The 16,188-nt window shown below is 39.4% G+C and overlaps 1 protein-coding gene across 1 annotated transcript in view; it reads right to left on the reverse strand.

Annotated features, from left to right (window-relative positions):
- Positions 1-16,188, reverse strand: part of NOL10 (nucleolar protein 10) — an 87,546-nt gene that overhangs the window by 28,354 nt on the left and 43,004 nt on the right. The window contains exon 14 of the mRNA XM_060117726.1: positions 2,556-2,682. Coding sequence (XP_059973709.1) covers positions 2,556-2,682 — 127 coding nt within the window. The remainder of the gene's footprint in view (positions 1-2,555; positions 2,683-16,188) is intronic.

Below are 16,188 nucleotides of genomic sequence, written 5' to 3' on the forward strand. Positions count from 1 at the left end.
CAATCTGCATTTAGGTAACTGCACATGTGTGTTCCTAATTTTTTGTTTCCTCTATTAGGTATACAAATTTTATATTTATGGCCCAGCATTACTCCCATTCCAGGAGAAAGCTTTTCATATTAAAACAATTCTACAGAGAATCTGGCAGGAGCAGCAGCTTTTCTCATCATTAGCTCCACAGAGCACTAGTCCCAAGAGATCTTTGAGGAAGAAGAGGTTCTATGATCAAGTTAAGTTTGGGAACTGTTTCATATTTTCCTCCCACTCCTGGATATTTATAGTGTATGATGGCATTAAAGGCTCAAAGAAGTCCATAAGTAGAGGAACTGATTTATCTTGGCTTAACCTAACATTTCTCAAACTTATTTGCCACAAATCTCTTAAAATGATAGGTAACATTTATGTATTATGTTTCAAAACTGTGCTGAGTACTTTTCAAGCATAATCCGATTCATTCTCCAAGCAACCCTATGGGTAGGTAGCATTACTATTGCCATTTTATAGATGAGGAAACCAAGGCACAATGAGGTTACATAAATTAGCCAAGTCATAGAGCTATAACGTGGTAGAGGTGGGATGTGAGCCCATGTCAGCCCATCTCTAATGCCCATGATATCAGCCACAATGCTACCCATCCAGCACTGCATACACAGTGGCCCATGATACACGTTTTGGGAAACACTATGGTATAGGACCTCCTAACGGCCATAATTGGGAAATGTCAGAACTTGCAAGTATTCAATGCTATAATCTTAAGAAGTTAGGGAAATTAGTTACATGGCCTTACTTTTACTTTAACATAAATTATTTTAAAAGGTTTTATATATGATCGTTAAATCTGTTGAAAAATTATAACCAGTGGCTCATTTAATATTAAAAGATATTACTAATTTACGTGAAGATGATTTCTAGTATAACTTATTTTGTTGAATATTATATCTATTTCCATAGTTTTAAAAATAGGCAGTATGAATGCATTTTAACAAAACGTATCTAAACCTTTATCACTGCCTTCCTCACCCAAAATAAACACAGTGAAGAGACTGAAAAAACACCCAAAATATACTAAACACAGTAGTTTTTAAAAATCCACAAAATAGCAATGACTTTTTAGTCTCCAATTTAAGAAGGTAGGTGGGTATGACACAAGCATACTGTAAAAATTACGCTGGAGATATTTAAGGAGGCACTTCAGTAGGAAGACTTAGTTCACCCTATTTCATCCATAAGTCATATTTTTAAAAGGCTAAATACAACTCTTTTCTTTTTAAAACATTAAAATTTAAAGAATTATTTTGGTGGTAGCTGGCAGAAAATAATTCTGCCTGGATTAACTGTGCTAAAAGATATAGTTTAAAAATAGAGTTTAAGAATCTCTCTTCTAATCTATTTGTTGTATGATTGTATTTTCTTTTAGCATTTAACTGCTATAGTACCTCTATTTGTTTTAAAGACAACTAAGCTGCCTAGGCTTGTGGAGAATGGATCTTCTAAGTTTTCCCATTCTCAGTAATTTGCTATGTAGCCTTTTCCCAACAATAGAACAAGATTAGCAAAACCTACTCTTGTTATCCTACAAACCAGTACTAGTCAACTAAGATAAATATGTTCTTCAGAGGGGTCAGTATGGCTGAGGTTAAGAGCACGGACTCTAAGTTTAAACTCTAACCCTCACATTTAGCAAGCACTGAAGCCTTTGGGAAGTTGCTTTAATCTTTCTGGGGAAAAAAAAAATCTTTCTATGCCTCAGTTTCTTTACCTATAAAATGAAATCATAATAGTATCCACTCCATAGCTGTGAGGATTAAATGAGTTGTATATAAAACATTCAGGGGCTTCCCTGGTGGTGCAGTGGTTGAGAATCCGCCTGCCGATGCAGGGGACACGGGTTCGTGCCGCGGTCCGGGACGATCCCACGTGCCGCGAAGCGGCTGGGCCCGTGAGCCATGGCCGCTGAGCCTGTGCGTCCGGAGCCTGTGCTCCGCAACGGGAGAGGCCGCAACAGTGAGATGCCCACGTACCACACACACAAAAAACATTCAGAATACCACCTGGCACATGTAAGCCCTATTTTAAATGTTGGCCATTATTAAGAAGCATTTCTTGGTTTGTATTCTTTAAACCTAAGTAACTGTTAAGGTTCTACATATTTGAGGATTCAATCTATGGGTTCTCAGTTTTGGATTAGGTCTTTTAATAAGCAAACCTACAGGGGGACAAAAATCCTTTCCGTGCAGTCTCTGAGATTTCTCAAAATTTTATTATATTCAAATACTACTTGAAAGTCACTGCTCCCTTGACTGATATTTTTCCTATACATAGGTGGTAGGTTAAAAATATTATTCCTCATTTAAGATACAAAAAAGTCTCAGTAGGTTGAGTTTATCTGAATCTTTTTCTAAGCAGAGATTATATATACTAAGTTTAATGTCTGATTTGTCAGAAAGAGATTTGGAAAATCAGATAAATGTGACTCCATCACTTCTAATGTTCAAAACTCAAAACAAAGACAAGTAGAAATAATCTTATAAACATTTCATCATAATTTTTTTTACCTAAATTTTCAAGGTCTTTCTTGGTGACAAATTTGTAATCATCATAAACTGTGCTTTCTGGATTCTCTTCCAATTCTTCTGTCAAGTTGTCTAAGAAGGAGCACCACCTGGGAGCAGGACCCAAAACCTGCCGGCATTGATTAGAAGGTTAGCAAATGTACATTCTAATCATGTCAACTAAGAGTTATTTTACAACCAGATTTCATATTATATTTATATAATTTAAAAATCCTTGATTCTATCAGAAGTACTGAGAAACAACTGCAATCTGCATGATCAAGTCTATAATGGAAGAGAAAAAAACAGAGTAGGGAGAACTTAGGCCTATAAGGGAAAAATCTCAGTCTGGGACACAACATATTAATGAATATTCTTACATGAGAACTATGAAAATATAAATAATAATTCAGGTAGTAATAGTAACATCCATCTATAATTCTATTATCTCTTTCATTCAAAACAGTACTAGAATCTACAAAAGCATCCTTGGCATACCAGACTTTTTGTTTGCCACTCATGACAGAAGTCCAAAATGAGAATTACCCTTTTTAAGGGTTTTCAACTAATTACTTGATAATTACATTCTATCTTGTATGGTCCACTTCATTTAATTGATTAAAAATTAAAATTCTGTATACAGAATTCTTTAGATTTAACCTAAAATGGGCTGCCAGGATCCACAATCAGTCCCAATAAAAGGCTGAGGAACAAAGGATTGAACAGAATTTATAACCAAGTAATAAAATAGGAATATTTCAATTTGTAACCCAATCACTTCCATAAAACACCGTGATTGCTTCTTACTCTTTTGCCCTTGGTACAAATCTTTCCCAGCAGACGCCTCACGCATTGAGGTCAACGCTTATCCCAAAGGAAATAACACTCAGCGGGAGAGCCAAGCTACTGAAACCCTCTCTCGTGGTGGAGGCTTTCAGAAGAGAGAACTCTGGGCTCTTACAAAATGGAACTTCCAATGACTCCTTGCCTGTGTATTTTGACAGTAATCAATCATACAGAGGAAAAAAAAACAAAACTCATAATGGAAATTATTAAATCTAGCTTAAACTTTTTGGAGAAGGGAAGGTAGGAGGAAGAGAGTTATAACAAAGGAAGACAGCCCCCAATACCCTCTTCAACCATTAAAAAAAAAAAGTTAATGTAAGATACAGCCATACTAATTAATTCTATTATTTTGGCTGATTAGAGAGGGTGATCCCACTACTCCTGCCAAAGGCTATGGGGCTCATGAACATGAAAAACAACTCTTAATGAGCATTAAAAAGTCCCATGGAAGGCTTCCCTGGTGGCACAGTGGTTGAGAGTCCACCTGCCAATGCAGGGGACATGGGTTCGTGCCCCGGTCCGGGAAGATCCCACATGCCGTGGAGCGGCTGGGCCCGTGAGCTATGGCCGCTGAGCCTGCGTATCCGGAGCCTGTGCTCCGCAATGCGAGAAGCCACAACGGTGAGAGGCCCGCATACGGCGAAAAAAAAAAAAGTCCCATGGAGAATTTTCTTACTTGCATAATCTGTACAATTTTAAAAACAGAGGTAAACGTCTTGATACGCTAAGTGGTTTGACTAACCATAAAAGACAAACCTTCAAGAAATGAAAGGTATTTTTAAAAAAATTCAATGTAGACTACTTTAAAGAAACTGCTGTGATTTTAAGCAATTTTAGGACAGTAGCTTGAAGTCGACAAATATTGATAGTAATTGCTACTATATATAAAGCACTGTGCTAAACCGAAGTCCCCGACTATGCTTATTACCCAAGGAGTTAGAAACCTAACTGCAGCAGATGGTTTGTGCATGCACACACACGTGCACATGAGCACACACTCAGCCGTTTAAAGCAATGAACTGAGATTGTGCTGAATCCACATGGAAGACGGGTGAGGGCTAGATGAAACAGGCCGGGTTGGGATACTCAGTAAGTATATTTGAAAGGACTTCCGGTTAGAATGAACACGTGAGCAAGCTAGGAAAACCCCGGGGGGCACCTTCTGAGAGTGAGAGTTCAGGCACCTGCAACTACAGGGTATCTGCTTCCCATCAGTCACAAATATGCAAAAGCAAAGCTCGACCACGTACTGGTGTACGACCCAGGACAGCAATCGTCTGCTCTTTTAGAGAGGAAGAAAGTACACTAACTCTTAGCACTTTTCTAGAATATAAGATCCTCAAGAAATTGTTCTCATGGGAGGGTTTAAACTTCATCTGTTTTAAGTGCTTAATTTCCAGTACCTAGAACATTGCCTGCCAAGTAGTAGGTGTTCAATAAGTGTTTCATAAATAAATCTAGTCACACATAAAATATGTATGAAGGCATTCATGAATCCCACTGCACAAGGCATGAAGACTTAAAGGGTCTAGTTTGGCAAAACTACTTTTTAAATCGTCTAGTTGTCCTTACTCAGATAAAAACATTCAAATACCTCACCATAAAATTACTGGATATAAGAACACTTTTTAGTGAAAGTCAGATTTATTTTGCCTCCTATGCAAGGGGGCACTGGTACCAAAGGACTTCATAATAAAGTAGTTTCACCGTTAAACCTTAAATCAGTCATAAACATGGGCTTCAAAGACAATGAAAAGATTACACTGTGTTTACTGACTTTTCTTGGGGGATGAGGGGTAGGGATATTAAAATATCAGACCAGATCTGAACTTACTTTCACATGGTCCTTTCTTATAACGTTCCACAACACTCTTTTTGATAGTTATCTGGATTCTAATGAAACTGTTTCAAATTGCCTCTCCAGGGACAGCTCTGGTTATGAAAAATAATCTCTGCAATCAAATTCATGGCCATTGAATTTTACAGGAGGAAATAGTTCCATCAAAAACAAAACTAAGTCTAATGGGCTGATTATTAATCACGTTTCCCTACTTCCTACTCAGAGGAAAAAAATATCAGAATAACCATAACAAAGTTCAAATTACTGATTTAACTGGTATTCACTGAAGGTTTTATCCACATTAGAGCTTTCCTCAAAGGTCTACCACTAATTTGCAAAAACAGTGGTTGGCTTAACTAATAAGGGTTTAACCACGTGCACAGCTCTGATGTACCTAAAATGACCATGATATTAATTCATGTGTAAAAATTCCTCACTGTCTTTATTCATAAAATATGTTAATCCTTCAACTAATATGTAAAAATATATTAATTTATTCTTAAATTTCAGGCTTTACAACTTGAAGAAAACATCTTTTTTAACAATTGGTGTACTATTACTACTACGCCAAAAGTTTCTAGGTTTTCCATAGTGTCATCATATTGCTATATTCTATACTGCAGTCAAAACTGATTATTGCTTGATTATCTACATTTTTATGCACCAGAAGAGTTTTGTTTCAGAAACTTGGTGAAGACTGTTCTATTTTAAACTTCAGTTATCTGTTAATGACTTTCCACTTTTTATTTATAAGAATTTCCTAAAGTCACAGGTCAGTAAAAGTAGAGAATTGGAAACGGACTCATCAAACTGCTATAAAGGGATACCGTGGGTCCCTGAGCAACTTTAATGACAATCGTATCAATCAATTTAAACAGAAATACTTGGTCCTCCAAAATAGGAAAGAATCTTTATCAGTGTGCTTTGGGAAGGCCTTGACTGAAATGCAGCCGAGTATCTACTTGCTCTAAACCGTTTGGGCAAAAGAACCAATCTTAAGATACATGAAAATACATGCCACGTGCCCAGACTCATCTGCCTGTACGATTACAGTCTACCTTTAAGATATTAATTACATATGTTTAATTTAAAACCTCAAAATTCTCATATATTCTGGTAATGGACAACAATGACTAAGAGTGGGGAGGGCAGACAATGAATATTAAGATCCTTACGGAGTTGAAGAAGAGGGTATCCCCTCCCCCATTCTTTGGAAAAACCACTGTGCCACATCCTAAAGCTGGGTTAAGGCAGAAATAAGGATTGAGGATTACTGGATGGATGGTTTTAACAGATCAAGGGTGACTAAAATAACAACAAAGCATTATTAATATCATTAGACACAAAGAACCAAACTGCACTAATTCAATACAGATGCCATAATTTTTCCCATTTACTTATAATGCTACTTAGTATTTCCTATTTATATGAAAATCACTGATAATATCGCACAGCAATTAAATATGAAATTGTTACCCTGACTTTTAAAAATAAATTTATTTATTTTTTGCCTGCGTTGGGTCTTCGTTGCTGCTCACAGGCTTTCTCTATTTGTGATGAGCGGGGGCTGCTCTTTGTTGCGGTGTGCGGGCTTCTCCTTGTGGTGGCTTCTCTTGTTGCGGAGCACGGGCTCTAGGTGCACAGGCTTCAGCAGTTGTGGCATATGGGCTCAGCAGTTGTGGCTCGTGGGCACTACAGTGCAGGCTCAGTAGTTGCGGCACACGGGCTTAGTTGCCCCGCGGCACATGGGATCTTCCCGGACCAGGGATTGAACCCATGTCCCCTGAACTGGCAGGCGGATTCTCAACCACCGCGCCACCAGGGAAGTCCCTTCACTTTTAAACTAATGATTTAAAAACAATTTTAAAAACCTTAGTAACTAAGAAAATTCTTAATTACTCCATTTGGTAGTACTGTATCAACACACAATAAATAACTTCTTTTTTCACAGTAACTTTGAGCAAAAATGGGAAACTTTAACTGTATGTAATATATCCAAGTGTTCTAACATGTATCAGTTAAAGTTTCCCCATTAGAATTTTAACCCACATCTAATCTGAAATATGTTACTCTCACTATAAGGCCATAACCCTTTATCAGAAATTACCGGGGCCAGGGACTTCCCTGGTTGTCCAGTGGTTAAGAATCCACCTTCCAGTGCAGGGGACGCAGGTTTGGTCCCTGATCGGGGAACTAAGATCCCGCATGCCATGGGGCAACTAAGCCTAAGCACTGCAACTACTGAGCCCACACGCGCTGGAACCCGGCACTCCACAACTAGAGAGAAGCCCGTGTGCTGCAACGAAAGATCCCGCATGCCGCAATGAAGATCCCGCGGTGCCGCAACTAAGACCCAACGCAGCCAAATAAATAAATAAATAAATAAATAAATAAATAAATAAATAAATATTTTTTAAAGAAGAAGAAGAAGAAACTACTGGGGCCAAAAAGCATTTGAAACCTTAGAATCTTCTGCATTTTCAAAAGGTAACACAGTATGTATACTGCTTTTATGTAAAATCTTCAGTGAGGTCTGGGTCAGTGATCCATAATCAAACACATTAATAGTTCTCTGCGGCAAAATCTACACATCTTCATACCGGTGATCCGGATAAATAGACTAGAAAGAGCCTCACCAGTACATGTCAGATTTGAGTCCTAATGAAGCAATTCAGGTTTTGCCACTGATCAGTTATAAAAAAAAAATTCAGGGCTTTTTGGATTTCAGAATTGCACATCAGAGATGATGGGACTATACTATAATGTAACTATTGTTAACCACTATTACAATTAATCATAATTTTTCTAAATGTATAGCCTGTATCTCCAGAAGGAGAACAGGATTTTGCCAACTAAGATGACCAACTCTGCAATACATAAACTCAAAGGCAATCCTTGTCAAACTTTCCCTCTATTATTGGTTGAACAGCACCACTAGTACCAGCATGTATTTTCAAATTCTGACAGCTGGGGCTGATTAGTAACCGCTCATAAAGAAGCCTAAGAGAGGAGAGACAGCTGGGTGAGTCAAGGGAGTGGCCACGAATTTAAGCATGTAACTGCATTTGCAACATAATGAGCTGCCTAATTGTGTATCCAAGTTTACATGTATTTGCGTGAGTAATTATGAGTCATTTAAAGGTATTCTACTTGTAGTGCTTTGTTCTCTCATTCCTAAAAATCAGATCAGCAAACGAGCCATTTAATTTCAACATTTTAAAAAATAAATTTTTTTAATTTATTTATCTATCTATCTATCTATCTATCTATCTATCTATCTATCTATCTATCCATCCATCCATCCATCTATCTATCTAGCTAGCTAGCTAGCTAGCTAGCTAGCTAGCAGTATGCGGGCCTCTCACTGTTGTGGCCTCCCCCGTTGCGGAGCACAGGCTCCGGACGCGCAGGCTCCGGACGCGCAGGCTCAGCGGCCATGGCTCACGGGCCCAGCCGCTCCGCGGCATATGGGATCCTCCCAGACCGGGGCACGAACCCGTATCCCCTGCATCGGCAGGCGGACTCTCAACCACTTGCGCCACCAGGGAGGCCCTAAAATATTTATTTTAAAAAGGAGAAAAATTATTATCTGCTATGATTTCAATTTTTTTCAATTCACTTTTTGAAAAGCAGTTTAGGCACTGAAATAAAATGATAACAAAATAAGGCCAGGTGATAAAGAAAAAGATCACCTATGCCATTCTATCCGTATCAGCTGACAAACCAATAGTTAATCTGTGCAATGCCCTGTGAGTACAAATAAGCATGAGATGGAGCACCTATACTCAAGGGTTAGGGGAGATAGGACACCCCAAGCAAACAATTAAATGGCGCACTAACTATATATTTTTATCTCCTTTCCCTCCCAAGCCTACTTAAAATGATAGTAAACTAGTATAAAAGGTATTACCTTCAAGGACAAAAAGAACAAAAGAAGAAAATATAGTGGTTAAAGGATTTAACACAGTATAAATGTTGGGTACGGGCTTCCGTGCTGGTGCAGTGGTTAAGAATCCGCCTGCTAATGCAGGGGACATGGGTTCGAGCCCTGGTCCGGGAAGATCCCACATGCTGCAGAGCGACTAAGCCCGTGCGCCACAACTACTGAGCCTGCACGCTAGAGCCTGCGAGCCACAGCTACTGAGCCCATGTGCCACAACTACTGAAGCCCGTGCTCCACAACAAGAGAAGCCACCGCAATGAGAAGCCCGCGCACCACAATGAAGAGTAGCCCCTGTCGCCGCAACTAGAGAAACCCCGGGCACAGCAATGAAGACCCAACGCAGCCAAAAAAAAAAAAAAAAAAAAAAAATGTTGGGTGCTTACAGAGGTAAGTATCAAAGACGAGACTAGATTCTTTCCTTAGAGTCCTTGAGACCCAGCACTTCCAGGCTCCATGTATATGGGAAGATGGGCCCAAACAGAGGGGAGATGATGGAGCTGATGAATATCTAAAGTCCCACCACCCCTTAGGAAACCAGAGGATGATTTTTTGGAGAAAGTGAAGGAAAGCTGCTCCACGTGAGTGGATACCTGGCAGAGGTGACTTGAGCTGCGGGGGCTGAAATTAGCAAACTAACTGGCACCCTCATATCAGTGTGTGGCCCTCAGCTCCTTTCGCAGCTCCCAGAATGCCAGAAGCCAAACACATGTTGCTGTGCTTCCATTCCTGCCAGCCTAAACCCCTAACACTCCTGGTGAGGAACTGGGGGATTCTCTATAGAAAACGAAAGATCCCCAAAGACAGACTTGCAGATGCTGATATCTGGGAATCCTCCAATACAGGCACAGACCTCATTTTATTGCACTTCGCAGATATTGTGTTCCTTACAAATTGAAGGTGTGTGGCAACCCTGTGTTGTCAGATGGATGACGGTTAGCATTTTTTAGCAATAAAGTAATCTTAAATTAAGATATGTACATAGTTTTTTAGACATAATGCGATTGCACACTTAATAGACTACAGTATAGTGTAAACATAACTTTTATATGCACTGGGAAACCAAAAAATATGTGACTAACTTTATTACGACATTTGCTTTATTGTAGTGGTCTGGAGCCAAACCTGTGATTTCTCCAAGGTATGCTTTTGGTCATTAGCTGAAGAATTACCAGAAGACAAGACCACGGCATACAAAGAGTTTCCAATCAGCATTTAGTATTTCATTCTTTTTTTTTTTTTCTTTTTTTGGCTGCGTGGGGTCTTTATTGCTGCGCACGGGCTTTCTCTAGTTGCAGCGAGAGGGGGGCTACTCTTCATTGTGGTGCGCGGGCTTCTCATTGCAGTGGCTTCTCTTGTTGCGGAGCACGGGCTCTAGGTGCACAGGCTTCAGTAGCTGTGGCACGTGGGCTCAGGAGTTGCGGCATGCGGGCACCCTAGAGCACGCAGGCTTCAGTAGTTGCTGCACATGGGCTCTAGGGCGCGTGGGCTTCAGTAGTTGTGGCTCACGGGCTCTAGAGCACAGGCTCAGTAGTTGTGGCACACAGACTTAGCTGCTCTGCAGAATGAGGGATCTTCCCAGACCAGGGATCAAACCCGAGTCCCCTGCATTGGCAGGCAGATTCATAACCACTGCACCACCAGGGAAGTCCCTAGTGTCTCATTCTTAAATAAGAATAGATTGCCAAAGATCACCATTCATTTATTCAACAAATAGTTATTGTCGAACATTTTTCTCTTCACTGTAGATACAGCAGTGAACAAAACAATCAAGAATCTCTACCTTTAAAGAGCTTTCATTCTGGAAAGGGAAACAATAAACAAACAAAGGAAAGAGTATAGAGTATGACAGACAGTGATAAGAGCTATGGGGAAAATAAAGCAGTGAAGGGTGATGGAGAACACAGGGGAGCGGGATCAGGGGTGGACAGGGAAGCCCATGTTGAAGTGACAACTGAATACAGACCTAGAGGAGAGGAGAGAATAAACCATAAGAATATCTGGCATATGCAAAGGTCCTGAGATCAGAACTGCTTGGCATGTTTGGGGATCAGCAAAGAGACCAACCCAGTATGGTTTCAACAGAGGGAGACAGGAAAGGGCTACATCAGGTAGGGTCTTGCAGGCCACTGCAGGACTTTACCTTTTCCTTGAGTGAGATGGAAGTCACTGGAGGGTGTGAGCAGAGGTGTGACATGATCTGACTTATGTTTACAAGGATCCCTTTAAAAAGGATGGGAGACTTACTAGTTCCAGGAAAGCTCTGTCATTAGCTGAATTAAGTCAACTAAGCAGACTTTGGTGACCACACAGAACAAAGCTATCAGATTTTACAGACTTAATCCAGCAGAGACACTAAACAACCAAAAACGGCAACAACAATGAATTCAGGGTGGGGGTCATCTGAGTTCCATAACTCCCAAATTATATTATCTAAAACATCTAGTTTTCAACAAAAAAATTACAAGACGTGCAAAGAAAGCACGGCCCATATACAGGGGATAAAAAGCAGTCAACAGAACCTATCTTTTGAGGAAGCTCACACTTTAGACTTCCCAGACAAAGACTTTAAATCAGCTATTATAGATATGCACAAAGAACTAAACAAACAGACCCATGCCTAAGAACTAATGAAATGTATGAGAACACATGTCTCATGAAATAGAGAGTATCAATAAGGAGAGGGAAATTATAGAAAAGAATGAAATAAAAGTTTTTGAGTTGAATAATACAATGATTGAAATAAAAAATTCACTAGAGGGGCTCAACAGTTATAAATCAGCAGAAGGAAGAATCAGCCAATTTGAAGACAGGTAAATTGAGATTATCCAGTTTGAGAAATAGAAAGAAAACTGAACAGAGCCTCAGATACCTGTGGGACATCAAACAGACCAACATACACATAATGGGAGTCCCAGAGGAAAAGAAACAAAGGGGCAGAAACAGTATCTGAAGAAATAATGGCCAAAAACTTCTCAAATTTGGTGAAAAGTATTACACTGCACATCCAAGAAGCTCAACTCCAAGTAGGACAAATTCAAAGAGATCCACACCTAGGCACATCATTGTCAAACTGTGAAAAGACAAATGTATCTGAAAACAGATATTCATACCACTCCTTTCCTTTTTTAAACTTTTAAATTTGAGGTATTGTAATGTCAAGAAAGCTTCTGGGAAACCAAAGTAACAATGTACTGAAAACTAAACACATACATCCACTGGAGATCTACTGACTGTGAGCTTGGCAACATTCAGGACATGCAAGCTTACACCAAATAGTCCTGCTAAATTGAGGAAAAGGGGAAAGAGAATTACTCTCAAACCAGTGCAACTTAAGAGAGCAAAAATCTTGTTCAAAACCATGAAATTCCCTCATAAACCAAATCTCTTAAAGTTCTCTTGTAAGTATTCAAAGCTCTATTATACTTAACCTAAGTAATTCTAATTTGAGTTAGAATGAAAAGCTTACATTTGTCTGCTTTTCCTGAAAATTACAAACAGTGCATTAAATAGCATGAAAAAGTCCTCCACTTCCATCTTCATTCAACTCTCAAGAAAAAAGAAAAAAAAAATCTTAATATGGTCCCTGTCTTTTTCAAAGTCCACTGTTAGTTAGACAGGACAAACATGGTTCTTCTAAGGTCTCCCCTTTATTCTCTCCTGAAGAGCCTGGCTCTGCACCTCTGCTGCACATCACCATTGGATGTTTATCATCATGTTACACTTGAAATCCCATGCAGTCTCCCCAAGTTCACATCCAGAGTTTCCAGTTCCAATGACTCCAAGCAGCGCTAAAGTCCTCTGCTTCCAGCCTTTTCCTGTCCCAGTTTCCTAGCTACACTAAAAATGCTCAACCTTGACAGCTATGTCTGCACATATGCGTACACACAACAGTCCCAGGGGTGCTAAAGGCACTAGGCCAATTTTATCATTTGAGAATGTATTTATCTTTTTGATCACACATCTGGTAATGTGCACTCTCCAAGATCTTGTTTGGTCATTTTATTCCTGCCAAGAGTTACACAGATGGTTTTAGTGTGTTATCCTGGTTACCACATCAGCAGTTTCCTGGTTCTATCCTACTTCCTCACAGGCAAAGGAATTTATTAATAATTTTTCGGCATATTCTTAAGTCTTTGTAAAAACTAAGGGTATCCTAATATTTAAAAATATCTAGGGATGGAAACTTGGCAGAAACAAAGGAAGAGTAAAATGTTTTTAAATGAAGGTTATACACTTCAACAGTGCTACTCTAGAAGGGTCGAAAAATATTTTGCCACCATTTAGCAGTTAATGTTTATCTACAGGGGGCCACACATGGAACTAGGAAATCCTGAAGAATACATTTTAAATTCAAGCAAAAGAAGATTTCCATATATTCCCAAAGAAAGCCAAAGTAGAGCATTATACTGGCAAAACAAGAGGGTAAAAGAACCCAATTTTGACTCATAACTGAATAAAATGTAACCAACCATAAAGCACGTAAGTAATTTTCTACAACCCAGGTAGAATGTCTATTTCAGATTTTAAATACATATATTTCCCACTGTGATGATAAATAGGATTCATACACATGACAATATTAATGGCCCTATTAAGATATATGATGTATGTGTGTGCAGGGTTGTGGGAGGGAAGTAGTGCATATATTGTATTTATCTTTTTTTTAGTGAAGTCTTAGGACAGATTCCAAAAACTTCATGTAAATCTAATCATTTTCAAAAAGAGAAGTGCTTTACAAGGAAAACCATACACATAATAAAATCTTTAAAGTCAGAATGAAAGGAAAGCTATATAGTTTGGTGGGAGGAGTGATGAAAGGGAAAAGATTACCTGCTGTAGCAGAACCAAAAACTGAACTTTGGACTCCATGGCAACCAAGGCAAAAGAGATGCATAATGAGGTAGAAAGAGATCATTTACTTGATAAAGGAAGCATACTGATATGTCTGGAAAGAGAAACTCTCTTTTGGAACTAAACTCGAGAAGCATTTCATAGATCTCCCTCTAAGGAACTCTAACCCTGAACAATACTTCTTTAAAAGAGGTTTACAAGAGAAACTTTATATGACTGTTAAACATCAAAGAAACACCATTAAACTGTAATTTATGAAGGTCCAAGTAACGTGATCCAAGCAAGCACCTTGATGACCTAACTTGACTCCGACATAGTTTAGAGCTGTGCTGTCCAATAGAGTAGCCACTAGCCACATGTGGCTACTTAAATTAACTAAGATGGAGTAAAATTTAAAATTCAGTTCCTTAGGCACACCAAGCACATTTCAAATGCTTAATAATCACACATGGCTAGTGGCTGCCATGTTGGACAGAGCAGATCTTAGAATATTTCCATCAGAGAAGTTCTACTAAACAGCACTGGTTTAGACAACTGAAAGAAATGAGTGGTGAATATCCATTAATAGGAAACTAGACAAATAAATTATGACATATCTATATAATGAAATATTGTGCAACTATTAAAAAGAATGGGTTTGCTTTATATTTATCTGATCTGAACAGAACAACATATCGTTAAGTGACAAAAACCCCTTTCGAAATTGTATGCATCATGAGACCCCAATTCTGCTAAAATGCACATGCTAGTGTTTGGGGGGTTTGGGGGGAGGCATGGAGGGAGAGAGAACTGACTTGACTATGCAAAGAGTATGCACCGTCCTGTTAAGTAAGAATGGTAGTGGGAGGAGGGGCGGTTATGAAGGACTTTTTCTTCCTTGGTTATATATCTTTACAATGTTTGATTTAAAAAAAATAGAGCATTTTTCCTAAAGTAATAAACAACATCTCCAAAAGGACAGAGGCACAGACACAGACAGAGTTACCAAATGATTGACAAGCCCCCTACAACACCAAACTGAAACATCAATTGTTTCAGAGCCTATAATTCAGGATTGAGACCCTTAGTGAACATCTGGATTGGTATTTGTGATACTGACTGAGAAGAGACCTTTAAGAAAGACAAAAGATCCTTTTTCTCTCTAGAAAATTCAAGAACTTAACTCACTCACAACTTTTGATCCTTTCCATAGAGATAAACCAAAAAACCAAAAGATCAAAACTCCCTCCCAGGAAGTAGCTTGCCATTCTCTGAAGCTTCGGAGTTTTAAATCATACACCTGGGAGAGAAAATTTCTTGTCACCTCAACACTTCCAAAACTCAGCTTAGCACCTACCCCACCCTCTGCAGCTTTTACCTCTGTGAACGGCACCATGGTTCATTCAGTTCCCATCTGCCTCCTAGCCTCCACTCCCAATGAGCACCAAGCCCTAAGCAGGCATTACCTCCGCACTGCCTCTTCTATCTGTCTCTTCCTTCACCAGCCGCGGCCACTACCTCAGAGGGCGCTCTCAGGACCTTTCCTGATCAGTTACGCTCTGTCCCAGCTCCTGCTTCCAAAGCCACCCACTCCCTATGGGCAGAATAATCTTACACCCATATCTGATCGCACTCCCCTGAATAAAACCCCTCAAAGGCATGCCGCTCCACTTCAAATCAAAAGCAAAAACGCTAACACAGTACAAAAGGTTTAGATTTAAGGCCCTTACATCTCTCCAGTTTTATTTATTTCTTGCCCCTGGAAAACCTAAGCTCCTCCCAGGCGCACAGAACAGATCTGAGGCTCTAGCATCTAGTTTCAACTCCCTGTGTGTAGAAAGATCTCCCTGATTCCACCACCTTTCTTTCTACCTCTTTGTTGGTTAATTCCTGCATGTTCTTCAAGATTCAATTCAAATGTCTGTACTCCCCCTGACTATCCCACCTATGGGAAGATGGCTTCCTAGTGTGCTCCTACAACTGTAATGTTTGTTCCTTTACAAAACTATAAGCTCCAAGGCAACAAATAAAATGTCTTTAATATCCCAGGCCTTAGTGCAGGTGCATGAAAGGTGCCTACTAAGGATTTGTCCAATGATCCTTACTCCCCCAAAAACTCAAACTAGAAACTAGTCAACAGAGACTATCTAGTCAAGCCCACAAAGGCAAAAAACAAA

Source organism: Mesoplodon densirostris, chromosome 14 (assembly GCF_025265405.1).
Source record: "Mesoplodon densirostris isolate mMesDen1 chromosome 14, mMesDen1 primary haplotype, whole genome shotgun sequence".
Classification (NCBI taxonomy): Eukaryota; Metazoa; Chordata; class Mammalia; order Artiodactyla; family Ziphiidae; genus Mesoplodon; species Mesoplodon densirostris.